Here is a 21,186-nt window from a genome sequence, read left to right as displayed (position 1 = left end):
ATATATGTGAACCAGCACTTCATTCAAATGGGTTATAAAAGAGAATGTAAAATAAGCAATTTTCTTTAATAAAAAATCAGCAATGGTTATATTCGAGCCAAAGACCAGCTCTTGACCCCCTCGATGTCACATTCAGCCTTCATACTCGTTCCAAGTTATAAGGAAGATAGACACGGTGACCAGAAATAAAGCAGATGCTAGCATGTACGTGGTCCTGCGAGACCAGTCAGAGACAGGCAAGTTGGATACCTGAGGAAAGAGCAAAAAATAGAAGTTAAGTTAGTTTTATATAGTTTATCCACCTTTTTGTTCTCCTAAGAGTGAGCATGGCCATTTGTAAAATGTATGGGTCTGGCTTCCGGTTTCATCCGCGTCCAGCTATTTTTAGCTGTACAAAGCAAATTGGTGTGTTCTACCATATTATTTAAATGTATTATCTTAATTATGAGCAAACTAGTTTGTATTGCAAACTGTTTTACCGTTTACTGCATGTTGTTGTTCTTCTCGTTATTTCCCTGTAGCGAATAATAAACCGGAAGTTTGGAGCTGAAGAAAAGGTGGATACCAGTTTTACTTAAATACTAGGGTTTCCACATTCTAACCTGAAAATGTCAAATATTTTCACCCCTTAAGTGTCACCGGCCCACCTATCACATATTTTATGTTTTATATATCATCAATTATATATCATTTGAAAGCTTAAAACCTTTAAAATTCATCTTGTGAAAACTATATTGTGATAATAGAAGTAATATTGACAGTAATATTGAAAAATGCTATAGAGTTTTGGATTGCACCTGGAGGCTGTTTGTGGTATAACGCCCTAAATAAAATCTTTTTTTATATCCATTTCAAATTTGGAACACAACTTACTTAGACACAATGCTTTAATTTTATAGCAATTTTGGTTTCAAAAATATTTTGTAAAATATTTATTTTATATAAAATACAAATAAAAAAAATTGGTACAGTGCATTTTCTTTACAATAATTTAAGCTTGTATAACTTATTTATATTTTTATATTTTGAAATGATTCTGCAATAATCTGCTGATTGTCTTCTTAAAAATTAGTCCAACCTTAGGTCTGTATTCCAAAGCATTCATAAATTATAATAAAGTTTGGATAGTGCACTTTCACGTGGGGTGACATTTAAGGGGTTTAAACCTAAGAAATTCATCGAAATAAAATCCTAAACAATCTTTAGTAAATATATTTTTTAATATATATATATGGCTAGAAATTGTGCTTTGTGGGTGCAATTATTGTTTAAAAATCCCTAAAAATGGGCAAAACATTTTAGAAATACATTGCATAACTGGGAGCCCTCAAATACTGACTTTAAATACACTAACATTTGGGGTCAGTAAGATTTTTGAGCACACATTAATACATTAAATTGACTAAAAAAGTGACAGTAAAGACATTTATAATGTTACAAAAGATTTCTATTTCAAATAAATGCTGTTACTTCACATGGTTTGCTCAAAACAGCTGATCATGATTAATAACAATAAGAAATGTTTCTTAAACAGCAAATCATCATTTGTGACCCTGGACCACAAAACCAGTCATAAGGTTAAATTTGACAAAACTGAGATTTATACATCACATGAAAGCTCAATAAATAAGCTTTCTATTGATGTATGGTTTGTTAGGATAGGACAATATTTGACTGAGATACATCTATTTGAAATCAGAAATCTGAGGATGCAAAAAAATAAAAAAGACTGAGAAAATCACCTTTAAAGTTGTCCAAATTAGGTTCTTAACAATGCATATTACAAATCAAAAATTACATTTTGATATGTTTACAGTAGGAATTTTACAAAAAATCTTCATGGAACATGAACTTTACTTAATTTCTTAATGATTTTTTGGCATAAAAGAAAAATCAAAAATTTTGACCCATGCAATGTATTTTTGGCTATTGCTACAAATATACCCCAGCGACTTAAGACTGGTTTTGTGGTCCAGGGTCACATATTAGATTGATTTCTTAAGGATCATGTGACACTGAAGACTAGAGTAATAATGCTCCAGTTAAAATTGCATTTTAAAACATTTTAAAATAGAAAACAATTATAAGTGGTAATAATATTTCACAATATTACTGTTTTTTAATCATAATTATTAATACTGTGAATGTATTTTTGGTCAAATAAATGCAGCTTTGGTTAGCATAATAGACTTTTTTTTTTTTTTTTTTACACAAGATTCATACATATATGGTCAAAGGCGTAAAAGGGTTTGAGCATAAAAACAATAATACAATGTAATACTGCTTTAAATTGTTGTTTTTCCAAAAAAATAGTTTTCAGTTTTTGCTTTTCTGAACAAAAAATAAATATCATACATTTTTTCCCGAATTTACAGAAGACACCCGCTAAAATGTCATTCAGTGTAAGTCTTGCCAGGCATATTTACAACAAAATCAATTTCTGACATATTAAAAGACAAATTACTTTCACCCCAAATACTAATTAGTTTTTAAAGGTTGCCACTATCCTAGGTTTTGCCCATTAGTCAGTAAGATTTTTTTACTCATTTAAAACATTTAATATGCTCCCTTGTTCATTTATGTATTTCAATATGCACAAGTCAGAATAAGCATGTTGCTTGATTAGTTTAAACCAAATTTTGACATTTTATTCTCCAAAAACCGCAAAAGTAGACACTTTACGTACATTTAATGTGCTTTCTATGGGCTTTTTTTTTTTTTGTAAACTTGGACCCATTTACAGTTATTTATAGACACTAAACATCGTCCTTACCCAAGCTGCCCACTTCTTGGCCTCCTGACAGCCATTTTGAAGCTGCGGAACCAGCCAGGAAGTCCTCAGCATTGGCATAATTTTGGACCCCCAGACGTTGCCGAGAATCCTGCTTAATATAATTTAATTTTTATAAACGTATGCGTATTTCGCATTTGTTCACGTGAGAGTAAATGCTCTCAACTCACCCTGAGAACGCTCTCCTGGTTAGGACATAGGGATAAATCCCAAAATTCAGGGGCTGCCGTAGGACCGGCAGGTGTTCGCGCCATTTGTAGTCCATTTCGTCCCCTATCTGAGCCAGCTGTCGTCCAATAAGCTGGGAAACTCTGATGTTCAGAGCAAAAGAGAGATTTGTGTGTAAAATACTGTGTTGGATTTGACAATCTAACACTTGCAAACAAACATTTACCTCGTATTGATGGCATAGAGAGTGCTGTGGTCTACCTCACCAGGTCCAGCCCGGAGGGATGTGGCGTTTTTCCGCTGTTTCGTTTCTTCCACCATTGTGATCTGCAAGGTGTGCGATCATGTTTATGAAACTACTTCAACCGTCTCTTGCATCACATTTAACCATGCATTTGCCTAAATTCAATATTCTATTTCCTTTCTCTGCTGTGGTTCTTTAGTTTGTTTGTGTGGAGGAAGAGGACTTTGTTATTGCGTCCTGCCCTTTGTGGTCTCACGTGACCTATTGCTTTCAACGAACTACTATCGCTCGGTAAACACACAGGCCATGTGACCTGAGGACACTGGGTGTGCCTTTGTCTGTTGCTTGCTGCCATAAAACATGACATCATTGCATGCACAATCAAGTTTCGAAAAACACCTGCAGCCATAAACACAACTTCCTGCAATGCTAGAGGACTCTGGTCTCTGTGGTAATAAAATATGGAAGTACGCAGACAAGCACAGCTCACAAAGCACCGTAAAGCTGACTCATTCCTCACTTTCGGCCTTACTTTCGCTATTTGGTGTTATGAAAGAACATGTGATTATAATACATTTGGATTATTTATAGTATAAATAATCAACACATTTATCATTCATGAGGGTTTAGGAAGAGAAAACAAACGTGTTTTCATTCTCCTTCATGTGACTGTTGAAAACATCAGGTTTGATGCAAATGCTCATTCAAATCAGCCAAACTGCTCAAAGACGAACAAACTGAGTTGTTTTTTAGAGCAAGTACATTGTTTATCGACATTAAAACCTAAAATTGTCCGAATAATATTGATTTGTGTACTAATACAGAGTTTTATGTCAAAATAAACGGTGACACACAATTTTGTTTTTGCACACCTGAGACTAGGAAAACATCGAACAATATATTTTTAAAAATCTTTTACATTTCTAAAAGCTTTTTTAACACTTAATCTAAACATTCACATCAAAATGTTATTGTTTAAAATATTTATCATCTTTACAAACCTTTACAAAGTACTTCTCAAGCTCAATGTGAAATATTTTCATCAAGTTGGCAAGTTTCATCTTGCGCTAATTTATATGTCAGTGCTCAACATGTTCCCATTTGGTTTGATAACAATAGACAGGTGCATAATAGAAAACAAAAGCATAATCATACCTTGTTTGTAGATTAAAATGGACGCCGCCCTGTAACATTTCAATTATAATGTTAATACAAACACTTTGTTGTTATTAATTTTTGTAATATAAGACAATTACTAATACATATTTTTACAGCACTTACAGCAGCGTCCTTTAATCTTGGTCTCTTCCTGTGATGTGTCTCAGTACACTGATCACCTGCAGCCACGCCTGCAGCTTTACACTCAGGAAGCAGCTATGGGTGTCACTTTCATTTTTTGGCCAATAGAGGACACTAAAGTGTCTGATTCCACTGTATGTATTATTAAAAACAGATCTGAACCGTTTAGATGCATGAGCTCATGTTTTAATTCAGTGTGCTGGGGCAAAAAGCTGACATAGCGGATCAGGATCTGGACCTGGTTAGATTTAAAAAACCCAATGCCTTCCATCTTCTTTCGGCCTCTGGTAAGTAAGTATTGAGTTGTGTATTTTTGACTTATTCATTCATCTGCAGGGCATTTGTTTTATGGTATTTGCTGTGCATCTAAATCACAATTTCCCTGTCCTTTTGCTTTTTGCATTGAATCACAGCCACTTGTGGACCTTAATGTACACAACGCCACCTGGCTGTTTTGCTGATAAATACAATTAATTCATATTATACGCTATCAGTCAAAAGTTTTTGAACAGTAAGATTTCTTCTGCTCACCAAGCCTGCATTTATTTGATCCCAAGTACAACAAAAACTGTAAAATTCTGAAATATTTTTACTATTTGAAAATAACTGTTTTCTATTTGAATATATTTGAAATGTCATTTATTCCTGTGATTTTAAAGCTGAATTTTTAGCATCATTGCTCCAGTCGCATGATCCTTCAGAAATCATTCTAATATTCTGATTTGCCACTCAAAACTCAAAAAATCTATTGAAAACAGCTGATTCAAATTTTATTCAGGTTTCTTTGATGAATGAGTGAAAGTTGAACAGCATTTCTCCAAAATTTAAATCATTTGTAACATTATACATACTCACTTTTGGTCAATTTAAAGCATCCTTCCAAAAAAAGGATAAAAGAATAATGGTATAGTGTGTAAAAGCTTTTTATTTCAGATAAATGCTGATCTTTGGATCTATTTATTCATCAAAGAATCCTGATAAAAATGTACTCAACTGTTTTAAATGATGATAATAATAATCAAATGTTTTTTTGAACAGTGAATCAGCATATTAGAATGATTTCTAAAGGATCGTGTGACACTGAAGACTGGAGTAATGATGCTGCGAATTTAGCTTTGATCACAAATACATTTAAAATGTATTCAAATAAAAAGCAGTTACTTTAAATAGTACAAATATTTTACAATATTACAGTTTTTGCTGTACTTTGGATCAAATAAATGCAGGCAGCTTTTAAAAACTAAATATCCTACTGTTCAAAACTTTGTATATGTAAATATTACTGTATGTGTATGCACAATAGAAGTCTGTTATGTGTAAACGTACATGTGAAGAAACCACTGAATGGTGTTATTACCATTATATTACCATTATTTTACATATTTTAGAATAATATTGAAGACATCAAAACGATCTTATCATAAAAAAAGTACGTGTTTATGAATTAAATACAAATATTACCTTTATGAGGTGCATTTTAGGACGATTTTTAAACGGTAGGCTATTGAAGGAGTTCACATATGCTTCACACTAGTACTTTTCCTTTGTTTTCTTCAATTCTAAATTGCTTTCTGAAGAAATTCAGACGCAAGCACGCTATGCGTTTCTGTATAATTTCAATTATAAACCTGTTAGTTTATTATCTCACGTACTTACATACTTGAAGGCTTTTGTTTTGAAAGCCATTTGTTTTGTTGTGACTTTTGTTTTGAAATGTGCTAACCGGAAGTGCTGTCGAGCAGTGGCTTCACACCGTTATGGACCATAGTGGTAAGGAGGGAAATTTATAGTTTTCATTCGCAGGTTTATTTTACACAAAACATCTTTCTTGTAAGCACAACGTATCGTCATTGGGCTTGTACACATGTTTGCCTAAAGATAATCGAGCTACATTATGAATATGTCTAGTTAAAGACATTTTCCTACATCACTATCGGTTATGGCCTCTGTGTCAATGTGGCGTTAATCTTTCTGAGTGGATTTGTTCCCTTTTATTCAATCTCAAAAGAAAGTCTCCAGCTAAATGTGAATAAAAACATAAATGTAGTAAAGCGTGGATTCTTTAGGTTTGTTAAATATAACCTAATAACGCTGTATTTTGCTTGTTGCCATGCTGCTTTACTGCTTACATGAGATCGTTCACATTAATATCAGTATCAGCCTCACATCAATTTCAAGTCTTATTTAAGCACAAATGTTTTATCGTTTATGCACACTACCAGTCAAAAGTTTTTGAACAGTAAGATTTCTTAATGTTTTTTTTATTCTCTTCTGTTTCTGTGTTTATTTGATCCAAAATACAGCAAAATCAGTAATACAGCTTTGAAGTCACAGGAATAAATTACATTTTAAAATCTATTCAAATAGAAAACAGTTATTTTAAATAGTAAAATATTTCAGAATTTTACTGTTTTTGCTGTACTTTGGATCAAATAAATGCAGGCTTGGTGAGCAGAAAAACATTTAAAATCTTACTGTTTGAAATATGATGACCACGAATCAATAAAGGCTGCACAGAGATATTTTTTAGATATAGCTCTACTCAGATGTGTCAGTTTGTTAATAAAATGTCTGTAATAATACATAATAAAGGTCAAGATTAACTATTAATTTGATCTTTTTTCCCATGCAGACAATGATATGCAGGGTACGGATGGGCCGTTAGGTGGTCCTGATGTCAGGAGGAGGATCCCAATCAAACTTCTTCCCAAACAGGCAAGGAATAAACCTGCCCCACGACCCCAAAGACCAACAGGACGGTTACCCTCCAAAAGCCATTCTGGAGAAGAAGGTATTGTCTAAATTTGTCATTTCATACACACTACCAGTCAAAAGTTTTTGAACAGTAGGATGTGACTGGAGTAATGATGCTAAAATTTCAGCTTTGAAATAACAGGAATAAATTATATTTTAAAATGTATTCAAATAGAACGTTATTTTAATTAGTAAAAAAATCTAAATGTTATTTTTTTATTTAAAAAAAATAAAATAAAAATCTTACTGTTCAAAAGCGTTTGACAGTGGTACATTGGTAGTGTAGTTAATGTATTGCGGTTTTTTACTAGCATATTGTGCAGATAGGGCATGTTTTCTGATCTGTGTTTCTGCTAGAAGGGTTTAACTTCAAGCAGGAGGACCGATTTGATTGCGGCGTGAAAGCTGGAGATGCATTTGCAAGCCAGCGTCGGTTCCCACAGCAGTTGTTTTGGGATTACAAGGTAAAGGCCGCATTGTATTTGAGTAATTTATGCACCACTCAGATGCTCATGTTTAAAGTGACTTAAAGTGTCTTTTTTTTCTAGCTAAATTTGATCGGTGAAAAGGATGAGACGCCTGCTCATTTCTGTGACAAATGTGGACTGCCAATTAAGACATATGGCCGTATGGTGAGAACAGTTCACATTTATAATGAATGCATAAAATTTGCAAGTGACAATTTAAATTTAATTAATTTCTTTGCAGATCCCTTGTAAGCATGTTTTCTGCTACGAGTGTGCATTACATCATGAAAGGAAGGGAGATAAGATGTGTCCAGGGTAAGAAAAATTACTTTTTGCTTCTGTAAACACAGACTTGTACAATCTTTGTATCCACCTTATTTTTCCTGTAAGAGTGGATGCAGCCATTTGTAAATTGTATGGGTCTGGCTTCCGGTCTCATCCACATCCAGCTATTTTTAGCTTGTTTTGCTGCTTGATATTGCAAATTGGTGTGTCTTACTATGTTATTTGTCATGCAATGTCTTAATTATAAGCACACTGGTTTGTAGTGCAAACAGTTTTACCGTTTACTGCACACTTCTCGTTATTTCCCTATAGCGGATAATGAACCAGAAGTCTTGCTCATAGGCTTACTTCCGAGTTGAAGAATAAGGTGCATACTATAAGAGAATGATTAATATCTTGATGCAGATATATGGGTGGTTGAAACACACTACTGTTCAAAAGTTCAAGGTTGAGATGTTACTGCTTTTTTTCCACAAGGATGCAGTTTAATTGGTCAAAAGTGATACTAATGATATTATAATATTACAGAAGGTTTCTATTTAAAATAAGCGCTGTAGTTTTGAACTTTCTATTCATCAAAGAATCCTGCAGAACAACTGTTTTGAATATTGCCAATAATAAGAAAATTTTACTGAGCAGCAAATCAGCATTTTAAAATATATTAAAATAAAAAGCAATTCATTTAAATCTATCTCTATTTTTGATCAAATCAATTCAGCCTTGGTGAGCATAACTTTTTTCCAAAAACATTAAAAACATTACCAACTGCAAGCGGTAGTGTGGATTAAATAAATTATATCTTCATTTTTATTTATTCAATTTTCAAAATTAAATTTTTATATATAGGTGTATAGATAGAATGATTACTGTACCCAAGCAAATTGTAAATGTTTTATGCAAGTAAGAAAACTGATATTTAAGCTAAGTAATGTTTACGTACATATATGTGACCCTGGACCACAAAACCAGTCACAAGGGGCATTTTTCAAATTGAGATTTATATTAGATTAATAAATAAGCTTTCCGTTGATGTATGGTTTGCTAGGATAGGACAATATTTGGCCGAGATACAACTCTGAAAATCTGGAATCCGAGGGTGCAAAAAATCTAACTATTTAGAAAATCGCCTTTAAAGTTGTCCAAATGAAGTTCTTAGCAATGCATATTACTAATCCAAAAAGTTTTGATATATTTACTGTAAGAAATTTACGAAATATTTGCATGGAACATGATATTTGCTTAATATCCTTATGAGATTTGGCATAAAAGAAAAATCGATAATTTTGACCCATACAATGCATTGTTGGCTAATGCTACAAATACACCTGTGCTACTGGTTTTGTGGTCCAGGGTCACATATTTTGTATTAAAACTCAAAACTAAAATGCCATTTTGGGTCTTTGGTGAACATTTTTGAGTCATGCTGCAATAACAATCCTGAATCAGCGTTATGGATTGATTCAATGAATTTGATCCAAAAGCAATGATGGCATTTGTTATGTTTCATCTGCTCTCTATGAGACGCAAGTCATTTATTATATATGCAAATTATTACATTCAGTGGCTTCTCCTAGTTTTCTTATTGATATTTAGTCCCAGTTAATCAGGAAGTGACGATTTTGTTCTTTTTGACTCAATGGATAGAAACTGTGCTTATTTGCAAATGCAGCTAATGTTAACCCCTTTTATCAATTTTCCTAAAAGGTGCTGTGAAGTAAATTCGTAACAGTAAAAATTAAACAGAATTCTCAATGTTGCTAAATTTTAAACTGCCTGAAAATCTAATAAATTACTGACGTTGCTTTTGCATATGTCCTCTCTCTTTCCAGTCTAAACATGTACAGCTGTACAGACCCAGTCCAGCGGATCGAACAGTGCCAGCGTGGCTCTCTCTACATGTGTAGTATCGTTCAAGGTTGCAAACGCACCTATCTGTCCCAGAGAGACCTGCAGGCTCACATCAACCACCGGCACATGCGGTCCGGCAAGAGCTCCAGCAGCCGTTCTGACTCTCTCCACCTTCCTCCCGCCTCGGAAGTGTCCGACCGCTTCCGCGTTCCCCCGCCTCACCTGTCTAAGCCCCACGTGCTCATCCCGCCTCCTCTGGCTCATCCCGGACACGACCCCTACAGCCAGCCTCCCTCTGGCTCCCACGATGACCTCCGACCACCACAAGGCCAACCGCCTGGAGACATGGGACCATCCCGCTCTCTCTCTCAGGAGACCTTCCGCATCTCGACCGTCACCACACGAAAGCACAGCAACCTTATTACAGTTCCCATTCAGGATGATTCCGCAAGCTCCGGACCATCCCGTGACCCCCTCCCCCAGCCTGGGAATGCTCCGCCCCCTCATCACCACCCTGGAGACTATCCAGGTCAGCCTGTTGTGACCCATCCGCATCACATGATGGCTCCGCCTCAGCAGCACTACGGCCCTCCACCTCCCCCTCCTCCCATCAGTCATCCCATGCCACATCCAGGACAGGGCTCAAACACACCTCACATGGTTTTCAATCAGGCGCCTCCGCCACTGTCATCTGTTCCCCCTCCCATCACCCCACCTCCCGGACACCTCATTGGTCAGATGCCTCCATTTATGAACCATCCTCCTCCAGGGCCGCCCCCTCAGCATGGAGGTCCCCCTGTCAGCGCCCCGCCTCCCCATCATTACAACCCCCAGTTTCCCGAGGACAAGAGCACACTCAGCCCGCCGTTCAACCAGCCTGGTGGCTTAAGTCCAGGAATGTGGCCTGCACCCAGGGGTCCTCCTCCCCGAATGCAGGGTCCCCCTCCACAGGGACAGATGCCGGGGCCGCATCACCCCGATCAGGGCCGCTACAGACCGTATTACCAGTAATAACGTGGTTTTGTTGTTGCTAAATAAAGTGGTTTAGTTTGTAAACTTGGCAGGGATTCGAATGGATATTTTATAGTCTGAAACTATTAACTGTATAGTTAAGATCAGTGCTGAATGGGGTTTTAAATCTTGTCATCGTCAGATATTCAAACATTTACTTTTTAATAATTCAGCCCATACATGCTGCATTTTAGGGGCTTTTGTTGATTGTTGAATGTGTTGTTTCTTGAATGTAATCCAAATTAAATGTACAAATTAAATGTGTTTTTATTGCATTCTTTACTTAGTATCTTATATTGACATTTATTCACAAGTTGTCATTTAGTCTTTATTGAGGGGTTATGAAAGTTTGGCTGAAAACTAATGGAAATAATATTTACACACACACACACACACACACACACACACACACACATGTATAACAAAATAATTATGAATATTGTTTATTTAAAAATATATATATCATTGGTAATTATGTATAAAATGTATCCACCGTATTATTCCATAAGCGTGGGGTTGGTCATTTATAAATTTTTTGGGTCTGGCTTCTGGTCTTATCAGCATCCAGCTATTTTAGCTGTACAAAAGAGTTTTTCTGCTTGATATTGCACATTGTTCGTATTAACATGTTTTTATTGTATTATCTCAATTATGAACACACTGGTTTGTAGTGCAAACAGTTTTACCGTTTATTGCACGTTGTCTTCTCATTATTTGCCAATAGTGGCTAATGAACCGGAAGTCTCGCCCATAGTGTTGCCAAGTTTGTGGTTTACCCGTGGAATTTGGATACTTTAACACTGTTGAGGGTTGAAGCGACCCCAATAATAGGATATAGCCACTATAATGCGAATTTTGTCGGGGGAACCCCGCCAAAAAAAACCGTGTATTTTATCCCCCCAAAAGCGAAACGCTATTAGGCTAGTTTGAGTAGGAATTGGGTGGTTTTGTGAAACCTGGCAACCCCGTTCTACGTTGAAGGAGGAAACCTTAAAGCGTCTCACTGATACATTACATATTATATTTAAATATACCATTTAATCTTCTATATATAACATATATGAAAATAATACGCAGGTAATATGTAGTTCGTTTACTCAATAAAAGTATATTTTATTCAATAAAAGTCGTTGTACAGATGCATTCAATATAAAATCACCAATATTTACATGTTTGGATTGGTTTGTTTCAGAATACATAAAAATACAGAATAAGAGTAAAAAACATGTTAATAGATACATAAATATTATATTGACAAGTTGGTTCGTCCTAAACTTTACACAAAATTCTAATCAAACATGCATAAATATACAAACGCAATAATTAACATGCACTGCACGGCAAGAAACCAGCAGACATTTGCAAATTGCCAATCCGAAAAATAGCACGTTTTCTATTGTTTCGTGTCAGGCTTGTCAGGTTTTTGATTGGTCGGCTGAATAGCGTCTTCAGAAATCCATCCGCGGTCCTAAAAACTTTCTGCGTTTAAAAACGAATTAATACATTACAGTTTCCGTATTTTCACATTATTTTCCTTCTCCACACATTAAGGAACAAATATTTACAGCACTGTTTAGAATTACGAATTGAAAATCAATCACCTGTACAGGTAGACTTTCCTCTCTGATCAGGAACACGTGTGCCACTATTTGACCATAACGGAAGAACTACTTTGCACCGCGTTTGTAAGGTAGGACTTGTTCTCATTCATCAGTAATGTCTTATTCAAAACTTAATAAGCTAAAAAAAGTTGTCTTTTTGAAGCAGTCAGTTACATTTGTATTGCTTCTGCTCGCCGCTTGTAACATTTCGTGTCAGTAAACCACAAACAACACGAATTCATTTACTGTGAGGGCACTACATCACCAGTAAACATGGTAACAGTGAACACATGCTGCTTTAAACTAAGATAGTGCTTTTTTTTCACTAAAACAGCCACTGGTCAGAAATGTAGGCTTATATAATGTGCTGTGACCGTGTTGAAATCGATCTCTGCCCACATAACTTTCTCAACATCCTTTCCTGCATGATTTAATGAGTATTTCAGCAAGGCTTTGTAGCTCACAGTCTTCTCTTGCTCACACAGACAGACTGTCTCTCTGAATGACTTCGTAGTTGATGTTTATATCCTGCAAACATCACAACACAGATATCAGACATAGATCAGCATGGATTACAGATGATTGTTGTAAGTCAAAAATCAAGTATTATCAAAATGAATCATCTTATACCTTTTCTAGTTCTCCATGATCTGGATGCATCTCCAGAATGTTCAACATGGCATCATGTAGTGTGGGGTAAAAGATTGACGTCTTAATCTCGTCATCAAAAAATGAACATTGATGAAGTTTCTCCATGATGTACACTGTAACCAAACCAGAGTTGTTTTAATGAACAAGTCTTGAAATGGCTGGTAATAAGGAAAATCTACTGTATAGGAGTTTGTTTTACCATCGCATGAAACTATGTAGACGTCAACTTCGATTCGTATGAACTCTTTCAGGGTCTATACAAAAAAGCAAAAGTATAATTAGGCTAGACCTCAAGGAAACCATATCCATTGGAAACATACAGTATGCTTATGCTATATCACATAGTAAGCTTTTTTTTTTTTTACCGCTTTAAGGCCCTTGAGAGCAGATATATCGAGGAATGAGACCGCAGAGAAGTCCAGGACCAAACTGTGGATGTTCACAGGAGGGACAGAGATGTTGGCAGGTAGTTCTGTCTTCCAGTTCACCTGGATTGGAAGGCCAGAGAAATCAATAGGCTGATCCAGACCTGCCGTGCTGTTGTCCTCTTCTGAAGAGTCAATTGATGGTTGTCTCACTTTAAGGCCTCTCTAGATAAGGTAAGAATGGAAATATTGTTACCTCAGGCATTTCAAATCTAATGTTACAAATTTTAAAAAGTACTATTTTTGAGGACAAAACTATACTTATTCGTTACTATAGAGTGTTTTCACGACACGTCGTCAATTGGCCATATTGGCAGCACTGAATGTAAATACTAAACAATGCCAATGAAATGAACAAAACGCATATTTTGTTAATTATTGCTGTTGAAACCGGTCAATTATTGTGATATCTTGGGCTGTGCTAATCAGAAAAAACATTTGGAGTACTACAGACTGCCAAAAGTTATAAATCTAGGCGAAGAGTGCAAAAGGCATTTGTGGTTGGCCAAACTAAACCAGGATTTCCAGGGCAAGAATCTTGACAACATTCGTGTTTGTTCTTATCATTTCCAGTCAGGTAGATGAAATATTAGCGAATATCTTAATTAATACTTCTTTAAGTTTAGTTTGTCAAAATATTGCAGCCTTTCCTACTTGCTATATGATTTAACAGCTTCCACATGTTTTTTTTCTGTGGTTTAGACAGTATAAATTAGCAGAACAACGTGTTCAGTAGTACATTAACCATGCATTAATAAAGAGTTTTTTACTACTTTTATTTTGCTCTATTTTATTAATACTACTTATGTATTTAAAATATTAGTAAAGTCACTAAATTGATTGAAGTCACCATTGTAAAATAAGAATAAGAATTAATGTAAAAGAAAAAAATAATAGTAATAAAAATAATAGTAATAATAAATTACAAAATCCAACTAATCCATACAAATAAATACAATTTTAAAGGTTTCTTTTTAGATTGTTAGAAACACAAAATCAAAAATACCAATAAAAATAAATAAAACTGTATGGGAAGTGGGATAGTCTCATTCATTATTCTGTAAAATGTATCAATTAAGAAAAAAATAAAAAATAAATAAATAAACAGATAAAAAAATTGGAAGTGGGATAGTATCCTTCATTATTAAATAAAACTCTATAGGAGGTAGGATCATGTCCCACATTATCCTGTTCAACTAATCTTTAAAAAAAAAAAAATTAATTAATAAAGTTATGAGAAACCAATTTAGTGATCAAATTATTTTGTGATCAAATATTGGACTGGTAGTATATACAAAACATCATTGATAAATCATGTGAATGGTAAGAACGTACATCTGAAATCTCCAGTTCCCCATTACACAACATTTTTCTGATCTTTCGGAGGGCTTTGTTTCTTTTCTTCAACACTTTTAGGGGACTAAAACCCACCTAGAATGAGAGAAAAAAATTTAGTCCAGTGATACAACACCCAGCTCTTTCTATACATATCTTGAAGATAAAAAGAAACTTACGGCTTGGACCAGTTTGTCTCTGAAGAAATCAATATTAGCGAAGAAGATGGGTGAGGGGATTTTGAATATTTTAACTCCACCAGGTTCGTAAATCTAAAATGGAACAAAATCACATCAAAACAAGATTTGTAGATGCTTGTACAAGAAAGAAGTGGTGGCAGTGGTTTGAACACTTTTGACTCGAAGGCACCCCAAAACAAAATATACAAAGGCCTCCGATATTGGCTCTGGTGTTTCTTCTGTAATTATGACAATGCTGCCTGGTTTCAAACTTATATTTATATAGTTTATATAATTATATGTGACCCTGGACCATAAAACCAGTCATGAGTAGCACAGGTATGTTTGTAGCAATAGCCAACAATACATTGTATAGGACAAAATGATCTTTTCTTATGTCAAAAATCATTAGGATATTAAGTAAAGATCATGTTCCATGAAGATATTTAGTAAATTTCCTACCCTAAATATATCAAAAGTTAATTTTTGATTAGTAATATGCATTGCTAAGAACTTATTTCGGACAACTTTAAAGGCGATTTTCTCAATATTTTGATTCCAGATTTTCAAGTAATTGTATCTTGGCCAAATATTGTCCTATTCTAACAAACCATACATCAATGGAATCAATTTCGGAAGATTCAAGGTTCTGATTTTGAATGTTCTTCAATAAAAGCAATAGTTATTGAGAGTAAAATCAGTTCACATTTTACATCAGCAGTTTGTCTAAATAAACTTTTTTAAGTTATCCTGTGGCCTGCTTGGAAATTTGCTGAGGCCCCAAGTTGAAAACCACTGTTCTAGAAGGGATAATTAGATAAGCACTCACAGAGCTATAGTCTTTGCGATCCCTGTAGATGTCAGTTCCTGTAATATTGGCCAGGATGGAACAGCGTGGGCTGCAGTATATAAAATATCAAGCAAGGTCAGTAAAAATTCCACACTGCAATATTCTGTCTGTGTTATGTAAGTGTCATGAATCCACACTCACAATTGAGTTCTGAAGACCACAGTAAACAATTCTGCTCCAAGACCCACAGCCAACCCTAAATCCAAGCCCAGGAAAAGAGAGGCCAGAAAGGTCACCACCCAGGTCACCTACGAGAAACAGACACATGGACTTAAACTTCTGATCTTGAAAACTCAGCTTCTTGCTGTTTAAGATTTTAGATCTACATGATCAAATAATCAAAGATCATTAACAAAAATGAAACTCACAAAATCAGGCCGGTCATTCTTCCACAAGTACGGCAGCTCTCTGAACTGCATCAGCATTCCTTTCAGATTAACAATGACCAAAGCACCCAGAACAGACTGGAAAAAAAGCATAAAAGTCAATAGATTGATTCCTGTAGCTAGTTTATATGACTAAAAGTGTTTTTATAGAGTTCAGCTCTAAATTACTTCATGCAATTCTCACCCTTGGCAGCGGCTCAAGTAGAAATCCTACTGCTACAATCACAATTAGTACCATCATGGCTGAAAGAACTCCAGCTATCTACAAATGCATAAAACAAAAATATTAAGCATTCATTCTTTGTTTTCTTGTAGTCAGTCAATGGATGGTTTCAGCATGAGAGTTTTACCTGTGTCTTCCCTCCTGTGCTTTCCTGTATAGCGGTTCTAGAAAGGGCTGAGCTGGCAGCGAATGATCGGAAAGATGCCCCAAACATGTTGCTCACCCCGAAAGCAAGGAGCTCCTGTTACACACAGGCAAGTGTCTAAAACTATGTTCAACTGAGATACATCACACCTCACAATTTGCATTGTTTGAAGTGAATTGAGCCTGACCTGGTTCCCATCAATCGTGTAGTCGTGTTTGACGGAGTAGACTTTAGCTACTGAGAAAGCCACCGCAAATCCCACTATGGCCATTGGGAAAGCCTCTACTGCAGTCTCTTCAACGACTTCCAGATTTGGAGCAATTGGGGTTTCATATCTAAGAAAGAGAAACGTTATATATTAGAAGTTAATTATTATAGATGTATCTCCTCCCACTGAATATACAGATTGCATTACTTGTTGTACATTTCATCAGTATTGTAGGTTACATGTTGTTCTTACCCATTCACCATCTCCCCAACCACGACCACGTCAAATCGCTCTTTGAAGTTAAATGCATAAGAGACTCCACAAGCGATAACAGTCTGTTGGGTGAATTTACATGAAGTAGGTAAGTTTGATGAAGATGTTATGTATTTTGAGTTAATGTAGTCATACTCAGTAATGATACCTACCATGATGACTTCTATAGGAATCGGAACCGGTAGTTTCGACTTGAATCTGTCATTGATCTCCTTCACAATAAGCACCAGTGCCATGATCACAATAGATATCACCAGGTCGGCCACATTTGTGTTAGTGATTCGACTGAAAACTTCTATCAGAGTCTGAAATTTAATTGCAGAAGTTTGATACATTCACTGAAAAGTCATATAGAGCTTTGTAAAAATAAGAAGCTAGGAAAAGAAAACTTACATAAATAATGGCGAGTGGTCCGTTTATACCAGGAAAGTCCAATCCCAACACAAATCTGAGTTGGGATACCAAAATGTGAACAGCAGCTGCAGTGGTGAAACCTGACACTAGAGTCTCTGACAGATACATGACAATGAAGCCCACCTGCAGCAGTCCCATTATGAGCTGAAAACAGAGATTCCACACATTAACATATTGGGAAATATAAAATATAGCCGAACACTGGGTTGAAGCTGAACTCTGCATGAGCAGGGTTGGTGACCCCTATTAAAGACATTTGTTGATACAGAATTAGGTATTGTTTGATTTGGTATCAAATCAAATCGAAACCAGTCTTATTCAGTGATTTCTGGCCAAATCGATCAAAAGTTATAAAAAGCTTTTGGTAACTTTTTGCCAGAATGTTTTTAAGATGATCTGAGCCAATTTTGGTGAAAATTGGACAAACTGTCTAGGACAGGTTTGAAAAAGAAAAAAAAAAAGAAAAAAACATTTAGAAAATTCCAAATTGTTCAAAATCTTGACCATAGAAATTCAATTTTTGGTATACATTCGACGCAGTATGAGCCAAGAAATCATTTTGCTTTTAGACCTTATGGTATAAAAGATATTATCAGAAAAATTTGTGCAAATTTGGCCTGTTAGTAATGCTAGAGAGTTTGAGTTGTGCCAATTTTTTTACTTTCCCGAAAGCGATTCTGCAAGATTCATAACACACTAAAGCGTTTGAAAAAATACAGCATTTTACTACAAAATTTTTGAAATGGTCCATGCTCAAAATGGCTGACAGGAAAATTTGGTCTTGTTTTATTTGTTATGCTGGAAAAAATACATTTTGCTCAGACCCCATGGTTCAAAACCACTCATGTACCCTCAGGTCAAGCTTGGTATAACACATAGCATGCTTGGACTGAATCCACTAAAGCATTGCGAAGATATAGACTTATGTGCATTTTTGCGCAAATTTAGCCAAATTCGAAAGATTCATAACAATACACTAAAGCAGGGTTCCCCAAATCTTACCCTGGAGGTCCAATGCGCTGCAGAGTTTAGCTCCAACCCTGATCACACTCACCTACCTGTTATTCTCTAATGATCCTGAAGACCTTGATTAGCATGCTCAGGTGTGTTTGATTAGGGTAAGAGCTAAACTCTGCAGGAAAATGGATCTCGAGGTCCAGATTTGATGATCCCTGAACTAAAGCATTTATAAAATACAGCAATTTGTTACAAAATTCAAAATGATCCACACTCAAAATGGCTGACATAGGAAAATTTGTTATTGTTTGATTTTGTATGCTGCTCTGAATCGAATGAGATGACTCTTAATATTTTTGATCAAACTGGTCAGAAATTATAAACAAAAATGAAAAATTTTTGACCAGTAGGCGGCGTTGTGCCGCAACTACTAATGTGCCCATGTCTGACAAGTCTGGTCTGGATCCGTTAAAGTGTGGTAAAGTGATTTAGCCTCATGTCCATTTTTGTGTAAATTGCATCAAATTTGTTAACACACTTACGAAAACCATTTGGTATATCAAAAAGCTTTTAAAAACTTTTGGCCAGAGTGCTCTAAAGATGATCTGAGCCAATTTTTAGTGAAAATTCGACAAATTGTTGTTTTTTTTAGTATGCATTCGACTCAGTATTTTGCTATTAGACCTTTTTAAAAGTGTTTGTTAACTTTTGGCCAGCATTGTCTCCAGATGATCTGAGCTTATTTTGGTGAAAATCAGACAAACCATCTAGGACGAGTTTGAAAAAGTATATTTTTGTGCAAAATTCACAATTGTGAAAAATCTTGCCAAATAGATTTGTACAATTTGGTATGCATTTGAATAACTTGAGCCAAGGAATCAGAGGAACAATAAATGTAGCTTCTGGACAACATGGTTCAAAAGTTATTAGCAGAAACATGAGTGCAAATTTGGCCTGATGGTGGCGCTAGAGAGTTTGAGTTAGAGACTCCAAATTTGATATTGTTAATATTGAGACTGTCCTCTATCTGTGAGCCAAATTTCATAACTTTCCCCCAAGGGATTCTATGGGCTGCCATAGACTCCTCAAGCAGAAGAAGAAGAAAACTAACAGATACAATAGGTCCCTAAGCACCCTAAATATATAAAAACATTTTCCTAAAGCCCATTTAAATTTGATTGTGTATTATTAATGAGGGTAAATCTTAAAAAAAATCATTCAATTCTGCTCCTATTTCACCCCAAAATTAAATTAACATTATGAGAGGATTATTGTATTTATATGATATGTAATAATAAATGTAAATGTGTTTTCAAGAATGTACCTGAAATGCTCCCATGACAAAAGTAACCGAAGAAGCAACTAGAACTCTCTGCTGTTCCATGCTCAATCCTTCAAATCCAGTGATGTTAGCTGGCGGCCCCTCATCAGGCACCAGACGGGTGACAACAGCGCCCACCATTAGACTCAGAATAGGAAAGGCCCCTAAAACACAGTCTAGTTATGTGGTGTTCTCAATTTTGAAATAGACTGAAGTCTTAAATGCATACATATCACACACCTACTGACAGATGTCTGGAGGTGCCCAAAAAGAAGTAGATGATTGCAGGGAAGAATGCAGTGTAAAGTCCATATCCCGGTGGTAAAGAAGCCAGCAAAGAGAATGCAAGTCCTGATAAAAATAACAATCCAGTATGGTGGTGTAATTACAAGTTTTTGTAATGTATTTCTGTATTACAAAATTATTTTAGCCAAATGATACCTTGTAGTACTGCCACTAGCCCAGTGCTGATACCGGAAACAATGTCACCCAGTAGCCATTCTTTAATATTGTAGTTCTTCATCCATCCAATGATTGGAAGAAGTGAAAGAGCTGCATTCTTTGCACGATTTGCATTACAACTACAGTGCAAACAATATAAAAACAGTTTGCTTCCTTAAACACAAAAAAGCTTCCTGTTCCATCATTTGATGTTTAGACATTATCTCAAAATCACAAAAATAAAAAATTATTATTTAAGACATATGAAAAGCAAAGGCTAGCAATGACGACTATATGAGCAGATTTAAGTCTCAATCCTTACGTGAAATAGTCTTTCAAATGGTGCCGAAGAGTTTTGCGGTTCCTGTTGATCTTCTCGTGCTGCTCTGCGAAGGAATCCTCTGAAAACAGAGGCCTGACCACCACGTAGTGTCTGCCGAAGGCTTGCATTTTGGTTAGTTAGTTTTCAGATGCATCTTGAGTGCTTTATATAGTCTGGTTTGTTTGACGAGTGTGTTATCATTAGTCTTATCACAGACGTTATTGGATGTTTTTTGTGAGCTTTAATCATTGATGGATTTTATCACAATATGATTTTTTTGGAGTCGGTCTTCCTTATTTACATCTGTTTTAGAGAAGGAAACAAAAAATAGAGCTGCAGGAAAAAGTATGCGAACCCACGTGGGTTTGTTATCAATTACTGCATTTAAGTTGTAGTGATTAACTTCCTCCATTTAGACTAGCGAACATCACAGTTTCAAAGATGCGTTTGTAATCCGTTCAAGCTTTATGCAAATAAACAATTTTGAGTTCTCTTTTGCAGATCTTCGTTTACACTTTTTAATCTTGTCTCCTTGTTTGGACTCTACGTGAGCAGGTTAGTCTCTTCACACCATTTTTAACAACTTTA

The 21,186-nt window shown here is 35.6% G+C and overlaps 3 protein-coding genes across 5 annotated transcripts; 1 reads left to right on the top strand and 2 right to left on the bottom strand.

Moving 5' to 3' along the window:
• Nucleotides 1-109: 109 nt before the first annotated feature.
• On the bottom strand, nt 110-4,538 carry bik (BCL2 interacting killer). Of its 2 annotated transcripts, none has more exons than XM_073838295.1 (6): nt 4,485-4,538; nt 4,359-4,387; nt 3,186-3,286; nt 2,962-3,102; nt 2,774-2,885; nt 110-249 (listed from the first exon to the last, which is right to left on the bottom strand). In XM_073838295.1, exons 3-6 carry the CDS (start codon nt 3,278-3,280, stop codon nt 133-135), a joined length of 465 nt encoding a protein of 154 aa, XP_073694396.1. In that variant the 5' UTR covers nt 3,281-3,286; nt 4,359-4,387; nt 4,485-4,538; the 3' UTR covers nt 110-132. The 2 variants fall into 2 exon arrangements, with proteins under 2 accessions (XP_073694396.1, XP_073694397.1); XM_073838296.1 differs by having other exon boundaries at nt 2,774-2,882.
• A 1,708-nt stretch (nt 4,539-6,246) lies between these two features.
• On the top strand, nt 6,247-11,131 carry cbll1 (Cbl proto-oncogene-like 1, E3 ubiquitin protein ligase). 2 transcript variants are annotated; one of them, XM_073838433.1, is made up of 6 exons: nt 6,247-6,272; nt 7,135-7,293; nt 7,617-7,720; nt 7,805-7,888; nt 7,965-8,038; nt 9,838-11,131. In XM_073838433.1, exons 1-6 carry the CDS (start codon nt 6,260-6,262, stop codon nt 10,865-10,867), a joined length of 1,464 nt encoding a protein of 487 aa, XP_073694534.1. In that variant the 5' UTR covers nt 6,247-6,259; the 3' UTR covers nt 10,868-11,131. The 2 variants fall into 2 exon arrangements, with proteins under 2 accessions (XP_073694534.1, XP_073694533.1); XM_073838432.1 differs by having other exon boundaries at nt 7,614-7,720.
• Nucleotides 11,132-12,945: 1,814 nt separating this feature from the next.
• Nucleotides 12,946-20,726, bottom strand: slc26a3.1 (solute carrier family 26 member 3). The gene is made up of 19 exons (XM_073838069.1): nt 20,599-20,726; nt 20,277-20,446; nt 20,076-20,186; nt 19,839-19,999; nt 17,537-17,701; nt 17,296-17,448; nt 17,123-17,205; nt 16,850-16,997; nt 16,645-16,758; nt 16,479-16,556; nt 16,277-16,372; nt 16,050-16,156; nt 15,888-15,957; nt 15,059-15,151; nt 14,880-14,975; nt 13,485-13,709; nt 13,319-13,373; nt 13,099-13,232; nt 12,946-12,996 (listed from the first exon to the last, which is right to left on the bottom strand). Exons 1-19 carry the CDS (start codon nt 20,724-20,726, stop codon nt 12,946-12,948), a joined length of 2,238 nt encoding a protein of 745 aa, XP_073694170.1.
• Nucleotides 20,727-21,186: the final 460 nt, after the last annotated feature.

Source organism: Garra rufa, chromosome 4 (genome assembly GCF_049309525.1).
Source record: "Garra rufa chromosome 4, GarRuf1.0, whole genome shotgun sequence".
NCBI lineage: Eukaryota > Metazoa > Chordata > Actinopteri > Cypriniformes > Cyprinidae > Garra > Garra rufa.
This window is presented reverse-complemented; position numbering and strand designations above follow the sequence as displayed.